The sequence below is a fragment of the Vicia villosa genome, linkage group LG7, assembly GCF_029867415.1.
Source record: "Vicia villosa cultivar HV-30 ecotype Madison, WI linkage group LG7, Vvil1.0, whole genome shotgun sequence".
In the NCBI taxonomy this organism is placed as follows: domain Eukaryota; kingdom Viridiplantae; phylum Streptophyta; class Magnoliopsida; order Fabales; family Fabaceae; genus Vicia; species Vicia villosa.
In genome coordinates, this window is record NC_081186.1 from 109,172,581 (window position 1) to 109,185,331 (window position 12,751).

Sequence of the window (12,751 nt, forward strand, 5' to 3'; positions counted from 1 at the left end):
ATCCGTGGGTAAAAATAAAAAAACCGCGCTCTAAATGAATAGGCAACGGCTGTTTATTCCACGCCTGTTAAACCGTCCTCTAAAGCCTTAGGCCGCGGTTTTTTAACTTTAAAGGACGGTTTTTCGTTGTTGCCTAAACCCATTTTTGTTGTAGTGATTGATGAGAATCCATTGTAATCTTATGACAATCGATTGTCGTTAGGCCAAATTTTTTTAGAATTTTTCTGTTTTGATCTTTATTGCATTGTTCGACATTTTGGCCATAACTTTTGATCCGTACGTCCAAATGACGCCTCGTTTGAAGCGTTAAAAAAATAACGCTCAGAATCTATAGCATGGCAGTGCTTGGTGAAATAATTAAGTGGTAGTCAGATGTCTAACGTAGGAATGTTTATGATGGTTTGTCTGATCGATTAGCGAACCATTGAGTTATCATAATGAAATATTGATGTTATGATGAATTGACATGATTGAATGTCTATGATTATGTAATTATTGAGCTGTTGTTGTTGATGTTGTTTGTCGATTGTCATAACATTAGTTAATGGTTGCGTATGATGACGATGTTGTTCTGTTAAACGATTATGAATTGTGATAAGTATGTGTTTTCGTTTGTGTATGACGTTAATCATGATTATCATGTCGTTGTGTATGATGTTGATGATGATTATGATGTTGTTGTGTTATCATGTTGAGAATAATTTTGATATTGTTGTGATTGGTGAGTAATAGTTTAAGTAAGGAAGACTATTATTGTTGGGTCAATGCATGTTTTGTTTATTGTCAGGAGGGGACTTTCAATATTATATTGATGTTGCATTGACGTGTTTTGACATGCATTCATGATATCGTTAATGTTGGTGAAAGAGGCAAGTTGCAATCTGAGCAGGGTGGATTGGTGACTAGTCCCGAATTCGAGCAGGGTGGATTCGGGGTTCGAGTAAGGTGAATCCGATTCGCTAAGGAACTTTTTGATGATATGGTACCACATGAATGTTGAGTCGAGTTGTTGTCATGAGTCGCATTACATAAATAAAATATGTGAATGTGTCTTTGTGCATGATGATGAGTTGAAAGTATGATTATAAGTAAGTTTGTATGAATTGTATGAGTTAAATTACATTGTGGGTGAGATGTGAATACAGGATATCGAGGTGCATGTTGAATTGTATATGACCTTGTAGTGTATGAATTTATCCTGATTGTTTTATGCACCGTTTATTATTTGAATATATTCTCACCCCCTTTGCTTTGATGTTGTCCACCATGGACAACTTGCAAATACTTAAGAGTAGCATTTGCTGAAGTAAGTGGAAGAGAGCTCTTGGAGTGATTTTGATTAGTTTGTCATTTTATTAGTAGGGTGTTGCTCTGATCATGTAATATCTGGATGAGAACATTTTCTTTCACTTGTTTTGTTTTGTTGAAGTTTACTATTTATGTTTTTGTTGAGATGTCAAAGCTGTTGAGAGTAGAATATTACAACTCCTCCTTTTTATGTTATGAAATTAAAGTTATGAGGCTAAATGTCATAAAATGAAATGTTTTATTCAATTGATTTGATGTTAATTCTGATGCGATGATACCCTAAGTGAAGGCCACGCATGTGATGTCAGGTTTTAAATATGGTGATTTAACCCATATTACAAAGAAGTCTATATTTTATTGTGTGTGACACCTTAAGTGATTGGTATTTTGTAATTAAATTCTCGATAAATTGTATGTGGGATTTAGGGTGCATATAGGGTAGGGTAGGGTGTCAAACGGACATGCCTGCCCCTTTTAGGCCCGCCCCACAAAAGCCCACAAAAAATGGGGTGGATCGGGCAGACATAATTGAGAGTGCGGGTCTAAAACCTTGCCCCGCCCTGCAAAAAAGTGAAGGCGAGGCAGGAAAGGCTCGCGGGGATTGAATCTTTTAGGCCTAAAAATAGTAAAATTGTATGAAAAAACTCTGGCCCCAAAAGCCTGCAAAAAACGAGGCAGAGAGGGGCAAATACATTAAAGGGAGCGGGCCTAAAACCTTGTCTTGCCCCACAAAAAAGTGTGGGCACATGCCCGTTTTGCCTGCACTTTAGAATCGGGTGGGTTAAGAGTTTAGGCCATCACTCTCTAATGTGTTTGGCCCGCCCCTATTTCTACGCGGGCTTTTGCGGGACATGCATTTACATAAGTTTTTGCGTTTTAAGCTTAAAAGGTGAAGTGTCAGCGGGCTTTCGCTGCCCCGCCCTCACTTTTTTGCGAGGCGGGGGCTAGGTTTTAGGCTAGCATCATCAACTATACCCGCCCTGACCCATTTTTTGCGTGCTTTTGTGGGGCGAGCCTTAACGGGGAGGGCATGCCCGTTTGCCACCCCTAATATAGGGTGAATCCAGAAATGCACCTCCATACTAAATTTTGAGAAAAAAGGGGGTGAGACTCACTCAAGACGTGTTTTGGTGTGAAAAGAGTGTGTTCAAAAATGTAGTTCTGAATTCTGAAGAGCGTTTTTCAGATTTCTTTAGGGTAGTTCTCCACCACTTAGGGTGGGAGAAGCCATTAAAAAAAACGAATTAAATTTCAAACAAAATCCAATAGAATACATAGGAGGTTTCTTCCTTCCACCCCTCAAATTTTACTTGGCACCCGTACACCCCTTTTTTTTAACATATTAGCCTTATACAATATTTAATTTCATTTCACAAAAATTATTGGATAAATTCGAATTTTTACAAAAGCTCTGTAATTTTCTGGACTTTTCATGGACACTACCGAATATTTTTTGTTGATGACAAGTATGATTTTTTACCGTATTTTAAAAAAAATTCCAGATTTTTCATGATTTTTTACCGCATCTTTGAAAAAAAGTATGCATATTTACTGGGCATTTCAAAAAATTCAGAAAAGGCATGCATTTTTACCGGATCTTTTGAAAAATCCAGAAAAGGTATGCTTCATTACCACATATTTTGAAAACTCTGAAAAGTTCATAATTTTCAAATTATTTGAAAAATCTGGTAGGTTAAAAAATTTGAGTGAAGAACAGAGGCTCAGATGTTACGATTGCTAGTAGACAGCATGATAGAGCTGCTGTGTGTGGGCTAGATAGAGGGGGTGACGTAGAGGAGTCGCATCTTAGGTAAGGAGAGTAGCACCGACCGATTCTCATAGGAGGCGGTCGGTCGACCATGCTCAGTTTCATGCACCCCGCATTATTCGACGTAGAAGATCTATAGCTACTTTTGGATTTATAACTACCATATTTTTCACTCATGAACAAAATATCCAATAACTTCTGGCTACTCATGAACAAAATATCCAATAATTTCTATTTTTTTTCAAAATCCAGTACTAAGCAAACATTTCGAATATTTTAATGTATCGTTGCACCAAATTGTTCCTATATACTATCGGATTTTTTTGGCAGCAGCTTTTTTAAATTGTTCTATCAAATACTTTATCCAAATTTTTTGGCTTACACTTTTACAAAGACAACATGAATATTATTGAAATATGGGGTGATAAGTGGCAGAAAGAAATCTCAATGCGTAGTCTTTAAAGGGAATAGTTCACTCTAAAATATTCCATATGTTCCTTTATAATTGTCACTTTTTAATTTTTTACACATACCAAGAAACTAGTAACAAACTCGTGCATATGTACAGGTTCTGTTCTGTTACGCGCATTTGAATACATCATTTATTTTAAATAAAACGTTAGGAAAGAAAAAAATATTTAAATAAATAATAAATTATTTCGTATATAAAATTTGATTATTTAAATAATATTAATTATAAAAAAGAAATATTTGTAAAAGCAAAATAATAATTTAAAAAAAAAGGACATATACCAACGGCTAATTTTGTTCTATACCAATGAAAATATTATCCGTTGCTATAGTCCTAAAATTGTCGTTGGTATAAGCTATTGGGACAGAAAAATGCGGTTGGTATAGCGAATTATAGTTGACGGAAGTAAACGTCCGTTGGTATAGGTTTTTTGACTTTTACCAACGGTTTTTGAACCTTTATCAACAAAATTTTGCCGTTGGTAAATGTCAAGCTTCTTGTAGTGAAATATTTAGATCAACAGTAGATTTTTTCCCGTATACAAACTTCATTTTTATTTAGGTATCATTTACAAAAATATTTTGATTAATAGTAAATTTTGTATATAAAAATATTTAGATCAACAATACATTTTTTACCGTACACCATTTTTGAATAAAAAATATTTGGATCATAAATACCATTTTTCGTAAATAATAGATTTGTTTCAGTATAAAAATATTATTTTTGTTTAGTTATCATTTACAAAAATATTTGGATCAATATTAAATTTCCGTATATACAAATATTTAGATCAATACTAAATTTTTTCCCGTATACCATTTGTGAATAAAAAATATTTGATCATAAATATCATTTCTCGTATATAAAAATATTTAGATCAATAATAGATTTTTTTCCCGTATACAGACTTCATTTTTGTTTAGTATCATTTACAAAAATATTTAGATCAATAGTAGATTTTTTTCCCGTATATTGTTTTTGAATAAAAACTATTTGGATTATAAATACCATTTTTTGTAAATAATAGATTTTTTCCGTATACAAATATTATTTTTGTTTAGGTATCATTTACAAAAATATTTGGATCAATATTAAATTTCAGTAAATAAAAATATTTAGATCAATAATAAATTTTTTCCCGTATACCATTTTTGGATAAAAAATATTTGATCATAAATACAATTTCTCGTATATAAAAATATTTAGAATAATAATAGATTTTTTCCCGTATACAGACTTCATTTTTGTTTAGGTATCATTTACAAAAATATTTGGATCAATAGTAAATTTCGTATATAAAAATATTTAGATCAATAGTAGATTTTTTTTCCGTATACCATTTTTGAATAAAAAAATATTTGGAACATAAATATCATTTTTCGTATATAAAAATATACAGATCAATAATAATTTTTTTTGTGTACTAATTTTAATTTGGTTTAGGTATCATTTACAAAAATATTTGGATCAATATTTAGATCAATAAAAGGATTTTTTCCCGTATACAGACTTCATTTTTATTTAGGTATCATTTACAAAATTATTTAGATCAATAGTAAATTTCGTATATAAAAATATTTAGATCATTAGTAGATTTTCCCGTATACCATTTTTAATAAAAAATATTTAGATCATAAATATCATTTTTCATATATAAAAATATATAGATCAATAATAGATTTTTTTCGTGTACTAATTTTAATTTGGTTTAGGTATCATTTACAAAAATATTTGGATCAATAGTAAATTTTCGTATATAAAAATATTTAAATCAATTATAGATTTTTTTCCGTATACAATTTTTTAATAAAAATTATTTGGATTATAAATATTATTTTTCGTATATAAAAATATATAGATCAATAATAAATTTTTTTCTGTGAAAAAATTATTTTTGTTTACGTATTATTTACAAAAATATTTGGCTCAATAGTAAATTTTCGTATACAAAGGAAATTGTGGTAGAAAGAAGTGAGAAAGTGATGAAAGAGAAGATTTGGTAAGTTTAATAAAATATGAGAGTTGTATTATTTTAATAATAAATTTAAGAACTTTATTGTGCAAAGACCAAATAAGGACAATTTTAATGTGGTGGCAAAAAAACAAATAAGGGTATTGTAGACTTTTCCACAGCCATTAATTTTCTTATATTATAAATATAATTATTATTGTTGCTTTTTAAACAATAATTTACATTTTACCAATAATACCCTTAAATATTCATTATTTCAATTTACTTTTTTTCTCACTCCATAACAAATATTAGGAATAATTTTGACAAAACACTAAAATATTACTATTTTAACCTTTGAAAGTGACAATTAAATAAATAAACATAATTTTTTTTAAAAAAAATGACGATTAAAAAGAAACAGAGAGAGAGAGAGTATACACTAATATCATTTGTTGATAAATTAATCAATTGTTGATATCCCATGCATTAGATATTAGTTGATAAATTAATCAATAGTTGATATCCCATGCATTATTGATTTATCAATTTATTCTAAGAAGATTCAAATCAATCATAATAGCAAAATCATAGAAAGATCCTACTACACTAGGAGGCAAAGCTTATGCCAAATCAATCATAATAGCAAAATCATAGAAAAATCCTACTACACTAGGAGGCAAAGCTTATGCCAAATCAATCATAATAGCAAAATCATAGAAAGATCCTACATTAGGAGGCAAAGGTTATGCCTGACAAACATTGATAGAGACTTCCACGAGTAAGTTAATGACCAAAAGTATGAGGGAATTATTCTAAAAATGTGTATTTTGTTTCAAAAAATGTGTAATACGCTTCCAAAAAAAAAAGTGTCAGTGTTTAAAATTGATAATTATATTTGTGATTACGTATAGTTTATTTACTTTTTTTAAATTAAAACCAGTGTCGATGTGTCAGTATCGTGTTTCTAGTATCCGTGTTTTGAAATATGTATGCTAATCAACAAATTTCTATTGGAACTTGGAAGTTTATGAATTGGGTTCCAAACCTCCTGGCAGCTTGTGGAATGATATTTGGGCCTGTTTTGGGACCACAACACCTGCAAATCAAGAAGGTGGAAAGAAAAAAAAACCAAGTGGCCATGAAGCATTTAACAATAAGATCACATGGATGAAAAAATTTGGCATGCAAATAAGCAATGCTCAATCCACACTCTTAAACAAGTAGTAATAAGAGTAAGGAAGTATTATTATTGTCATGAAGAGAATTGAGTTCCTGAAACACAATAGTAGCAACTAGTCTAACCTGAAAATTCCTGTCATCATAACAATCAATAGAAAAAACAAGGGAATAAAACTAGCGCTCTATCTGTATAGTTACATGACTGATGTTATAAACCCTTTTGATGTAGTCTACAACTTTGTCCAACACCACGTCTGCGTCAGCATCGCGGTTGATTTTAACATGACATGCTAATAAAATCTTCCCAACTGTAATGGCCCAAATGTGCAGCTCATGAACAGCCACTACTTCTTCAATATCTAATATCCCCCTTTCAAGCTGAGTAGCATCGATCTCTCGAGGTGTGCTTTCCATTAGAACTTCCAAAATGTTTCGCAACATGTTGATTGTTGTCCCTAAAACAATTACTGAAAAGATGAGAGTGCAAATTAAATCGACTATTTTCCATTCTGGTTTATACCATATCACTGCTCCTCCAATCATTACTCCGATACTTTGGATGGAGTCACCGAGTACGTGGAGATAAGCGCCCTGCACGTTTATGTTTCTCTTCTTCTTGGGCTTGTCTTTTGATTCGGCGAGAAGTGGTTCGGTAACACCTTCGTCGGTGTGATGGTGAATGTGATCTTCGTGACTATGATTGTGTTGAGCTTTTGAATGATTTTCGTCGTCATGGTGAGTGGCGTTGTCGTGAGTATGATGATGGTGCTCGTCTTTTGTAAGATCATGAGTAGAAACTGTAAGTCCGTGACTGTGGCCATGATGACTGTGTCCATGGTCATGGCCATGATCGTGACCATGACCATGACCGTGGCCATGACCGTGATCGTGACCTAATAACACGGCCATAATTATGTTAACCACAAGACCAAATGCAGCGACTAGAAACATTATAAACCCATCCACATTTTTAGAACCAGTAATGAGTCTATCTATGGCTTCGTATACAATAATCCCAGCAAGCAGCCATATCAATTGGATAGAAACCAAAGCGCCGAGAATCTCTATTCTATAAAACCCGTACGATTGACGAGGAGTAGCTTCCCATCCCGCAGCCCATAAAGAAAACAAGGAGATGGCAAAAGCTGCAACATCAGAAAGAAGATGAGCTGCATCAGTCAATATTGCAAGACTGTTTGCTTTGATACCACCAACTAGTTCAACGGTCATGAAAATGACGCACAGGATCACCGCCGTCAAAAGCTTCCGCATGGAAGTTGAACGTTCTTTGGAATCCAGAGAGATGGATCCAGCATCTAAGAATCCACACGGTGCTTCCCCACAAATCTTCCTTCCTGGATCATTAAGATCTACACTGATTTCAATTATTTGACTGTTCCCCGAGCCGTGCGCATCCATCTGCAATATATTATAAATGGTTGTTTCTTGAGTCAGATAAAAACCAGAATACACAAAACAATAAACAGAAACAACAAATTATTACATCAGCCATCAAAACTTATCGATTTCAATAAACAAACTTATATTTTCACCGTTTGATGGTCATAGAAATTCAAACAACTGCTTACGCACAGAGATCAAATGATGAAAATTGAGATGTTTAAAGAATTGCTACCCAGAGTGAGCCCAACACTTAATGAGATCTCAGACCAGCTCTAAAATCAGGCCTTGACCAAAAAAAAACTGAGGTCTATTTAATGCTAATAATCGGCACAACACAGAAACTTAAGGCAAAGCAATAGTCACACACACCCGGCACAATTCAGTCACAGAAAGTCAGAGAGATGACAGAGACGACAACACGGTGGGTATGGTGCGTAAGACAGCAGTTATTTAACTCAACAATCTACTAAGGACCGAAACTGTCATCAGTTTCTTAACATTTATGAGCACAAACATGCTTCCGACATCAATACTTCTTCAACATCAATATGAACCAAAGTCACCAAATCATTCATTCAATTTCAATGCATAGTAAGAAAGAAACAAAGCAGCCACAAACAACATCAACAAGGTCAATCTACATTGAATACTATTCAAAGTTAAAACAAAGCAAAACACAGCAGATCAAACAAAAGATGCACAAATCTGAAACACATAGCCTTGCACAGAAAGAAAATCCAGCACCCTTTTACAAGATATAAAATACATACAAAGAGAGGGAAAAAATACGAACTTTAATTATTCGAATCCTTGAAGCACATAAGAAAATTGCATAATCAAGTAACAAATAGCAGAGAGCAAGATAAAAAAGGTGGTGAATATCATTAATCAACACAAGTACAATGAACCAATTGACATATAGACAATAATACAAACATCTAAACTACACAAATGATTAGGTAACAGAAATAAATTACATTCACTCACACCAAGTTTTAACACCTAACACAATAGAATAGAATTTTCCAAGGAAAAACCAAAAAGCAGCAACAGCAAAAAAAACATAAAGAATTAAAAACCAAAACCTAAAGAAACAATAATTTCACACCACTAACAGACACAAGCACTGACTCAGCACACATGCAAGTTCAACACAGCCTCATACTCAAAAGCAAAACAACAAAACAACAAACAACAAAACGTTAAAAATCAAAATAAACAATATCATCAACCCAGGTGAAACTGTAAATGGGTATTCAAGATTACTACAAAACTGATATCATTATATCCAAATTAACGATAAAAAAACGATTTTTAAGCAGAAAAATTCATTTTTTTTTAGTTTAAGGTATAAAGAATGTGATGAAAAAGCAGAAAAAAAAATGGAATAAGCAAAAAGAATGTGACGTACTTTGAACTTTGAGAGAGGAGTGTGGTCCTTTTCGCTTTTGATTCCGAATCCTATCTGGTTGAATTTAGGTTTATTCTAAGCGGCTAGTTTCTGATATTTTTTGTATCATATATATTGACAAATATTTGAGAATATAATCATTGTATCACAATTTGGATTCTATTCAACTTTTTTTTTTCAATCTCTCAATTTTAAATTTTATTCATTAAATTAATTTAATAATAAAATTAAAAAAAATACACATATTAAAAAATATATAGAAAAAAAATGAACAAAAATTGATTTTTTTAATAAGTAAAGCATATAAAATTATGATTTGTTTGGAAATACATTCATGATATATCTAATAAAAAATTCAACAAAAAAAAGTAAAAAAACATATTATTTTATAGATCTATTACAAAAGATAGACTACTTTGTAGGTTTTGTGTAATAAAATAAATATTAAAATTTTTAAGCAATTAGTATTGTTAAATATTCTGTACATAGAAAAAAGATCTTTGATTATGCTTTATATATTGAAAAATAATGATTTTTAATCAATTAGTATATTTGATTATTGGTTTTATTTTTAAAAAATTATATTATTTGACATGCTTTATATATTAAAAAAATTAAACTTTTAATCAACTAGTGTTATTAATTATTTTTTAGAGAAAAATTAGATCTTTAAGTATGCTTTATATATTTAAAAAAAACTCAAAATTTTAAGTAAACTTAATTGTTGATTGTATTTAAAAAATAGATTATTTCAATTCCATATGGTTTATATATTAAAAACATTCAAATATTAATTAATTATTATTGTTAATTATTTTTAGAGAAAAAACATATATATGAATGTGTTTTATACTTTGAAAAAATCTAAATGTTGATTATATTTTAGAAAAAAATAGATTATTTTTGATGTTTTATGTATTAAAGAATTTAAGCAATTAGTAACGTTAATTGTTTTTTAAATTAAAATAGTTTTGAATATTCTTTATATATATATATATATATATATATATATATATATATATATATATATATATATATATATATATATATATATATATATATATATATTGAAAAAACAACTAATTTTTAATATATTAGTATATTTAATTTTTAATATATTAGTATATTTAATTATTTAATATTTTTAAAAAATAGATTATTTCTATGTTCTAAACATTGAAAAAAAATTAAATTTTATTCCAATAATTTATATATAAAGATATTTATTTATTTTTAAATATTTTATTCCAAATTATTTCTTTTATCATATGCACTTTTCTTATTTCTTCATTACATAAGAAAATTTTTAAAATTTAAGATTGAGAAAAATATAAATAGGGAGAATTTAAATATATACATAATAATAAAAGGGGAAATTACCTTAATAGTGTGGTTTATGTTATTTGTTACAAATGTATTTTAATATCGTTTAAGGAGTGAAAATATGAGAAAATTACATATTTGTATTTGTAAGAGGAAAGTATACATTTATCATATTTTCATTAAAAAATTATATAAATGACATCTAAGGGTGGCAAAATAGGCCGCCCGTCCTGCCCCGCTTAAAGTCCGCCAAAACGTGAGTAGGGAGGGCATGCCCGCAAAGTAAAATGGACATAAAATTCATAGCCGCCCCGCTAAGGTGGCGAGTTGGCGAGCGCAGGCTTACCCGTTTTTTTTATTTATTTTTCTTTATTTTTTAATAGATTAATAGTATTTTTTTTTTAGTTTTCAATTAAGTTTTTCACTTATTTTTTAAAATAATTTTTTATAAAACATCTTTTAAACAAATTTTACTTAAAAAAATTGCATATATTTACAAATAAATGTATAAAATAAAATCATCAAAAATTTGAATTGCTAGAATTAATTAAAATAGGGCGGACTTAAGGTGAGACGAGCTTAATGGATAGATGAGGCGGACTTTAGCAGGCGGACTTTAGCAGGCGGACTTTGGCGGGACGAGCTTAGGCGGACGGCGTATTTTGGCAGGACGAATTTTGGTAGACGATGGACTCAAAATCCCAACCAAACCCGTCGTTTTTTGACGAGTGTGCAGGCCCGGCCGACGAACTACCTCTCATTTTGCCACCCCTTATAACATATAGGAAACTATATCTAAGTCTTCTCCGTAATGAAATAATAAAATAGTATTCATAGAAAAGAATAAATTAGATTGATGTGAATAGTGACATTCTAAAGTAATAAATAAATAGAAATAAACAACACTTTCTCTTTAAAAAAAAGGAAAATTGGATTACTTATTTAACTATTATTTTCTTTTTATGTTTCAATTCTCTTTTAAATTTACCTCTCTCCTAAGTATTTTTTAATTTAAAAAAAAAAACATAAAAAAGAGATAGAAACATAGACTAAGACCAAGACTAAGAAAAGAAATAGAGATAAATTAAAAAAAAAATTATTTAAATCTATTTGAATAAATTCTCTCTATTGAAATTTACTTTATTTTTAAAATTTTATTCTTTCTATTTTTCACTTATATGTTATTTTTATATTTTCATATATATTAAATAAATATAATTAATGTGTATTATAAAAGGAAGTTATAAATTATTTAGTACAATTAATTTTTTATTGATGATATATAAAAGATAGTAAAAAAAATCCTCATTGTAAATGCTTTTAGTGGGGAAAATATATTACGTTAGTATTTTTAATTGACAACTATTTTTAGATATAAAAAGTGCATTTTGAAGTTGTTTACAAGCATAAAAAAAATTAATAAATATTGTTAATTTTTAAGAAATAAATTCCTTACTAAATACTATATTCTTAATTATTTATTTTCTAGTATTCCTTATGAAAAATTTGTTAAATAAATTATGAAAATTAAAGTTGGGTGATTTAGATTATTTATCCCAACATTTATGTTTGTTCTTATGACATTTGTCGTCGTTTAAAGTTAGAAATTTTCCAACCGATTTATTTTAGAATGTGTTTAGTTAGAAGATAATCGAACAACTTCCTAGTAATGTCATTTGTTTAATGGAATAAGTTATGTAATTTAGATTATAAGTTACATCATTTAATTGTTTTCTTATGATGTATATGGTTGTTTAGTGAGGGAATTTCTCCGGTCATAATTTTTGAGTATGTGTTTGGTCCAAAAGAGCGCAATAATAGACTAGCTATCTTGTAAGGACATATGTTTGATAGAATAAGTTACGAGAATAATACTTATGTGATTTATATGTCAATGTTCCATTCTAGAATGAAAAGGTGATCAGAGTG

General features: G+C 29.8%; 1 protein-coding gene across 7 annotated transcripts; it reads right to left on the minus strand.

The window, feature by feature from the left end:
* Window positions 1-6,732: 6,732 nt before the first annotated feature.
* Window positions 6,733-9,635, minus strand: LOC131616499 (metal tolerance protein 1-like). 7 transcript variants are annotated; one of them, XM_058887844.1, is made up of 2 exons: window positions 9,507-9,635; window positions 6,733-8,103 (listed from the first exon to the last, which is right to left on the minus strand). In XM_058887844.1, the coding sequence occupies exon 2, from the start codon at window positions 8,101-8,103 to the stop codon at window positions 6,859-6,861; it is 1,245 nt and encodes a 414-aa protein (XP_058743827.1). In that variant the 5' UTR covers window positions 9,507-9,635; the 3' UTR covers window positions 6,733-6,858. The 7 variants fall into 7 exon arrangements, with proteins under 7 accessions (XP_058743827.1, XP_058743825.1, XP_058743826.1 ...); XM_058887842.1 differs by having other exon boundaries at window positions 9,500-9,630; XM_058887843.1 differs by lacking the exon at window positions 9,507-9,635 and adding an exon at window positions 9,076-9,426.
* Window positions 9,636-12,751: the final 3,116 nt, after the last annotated feature.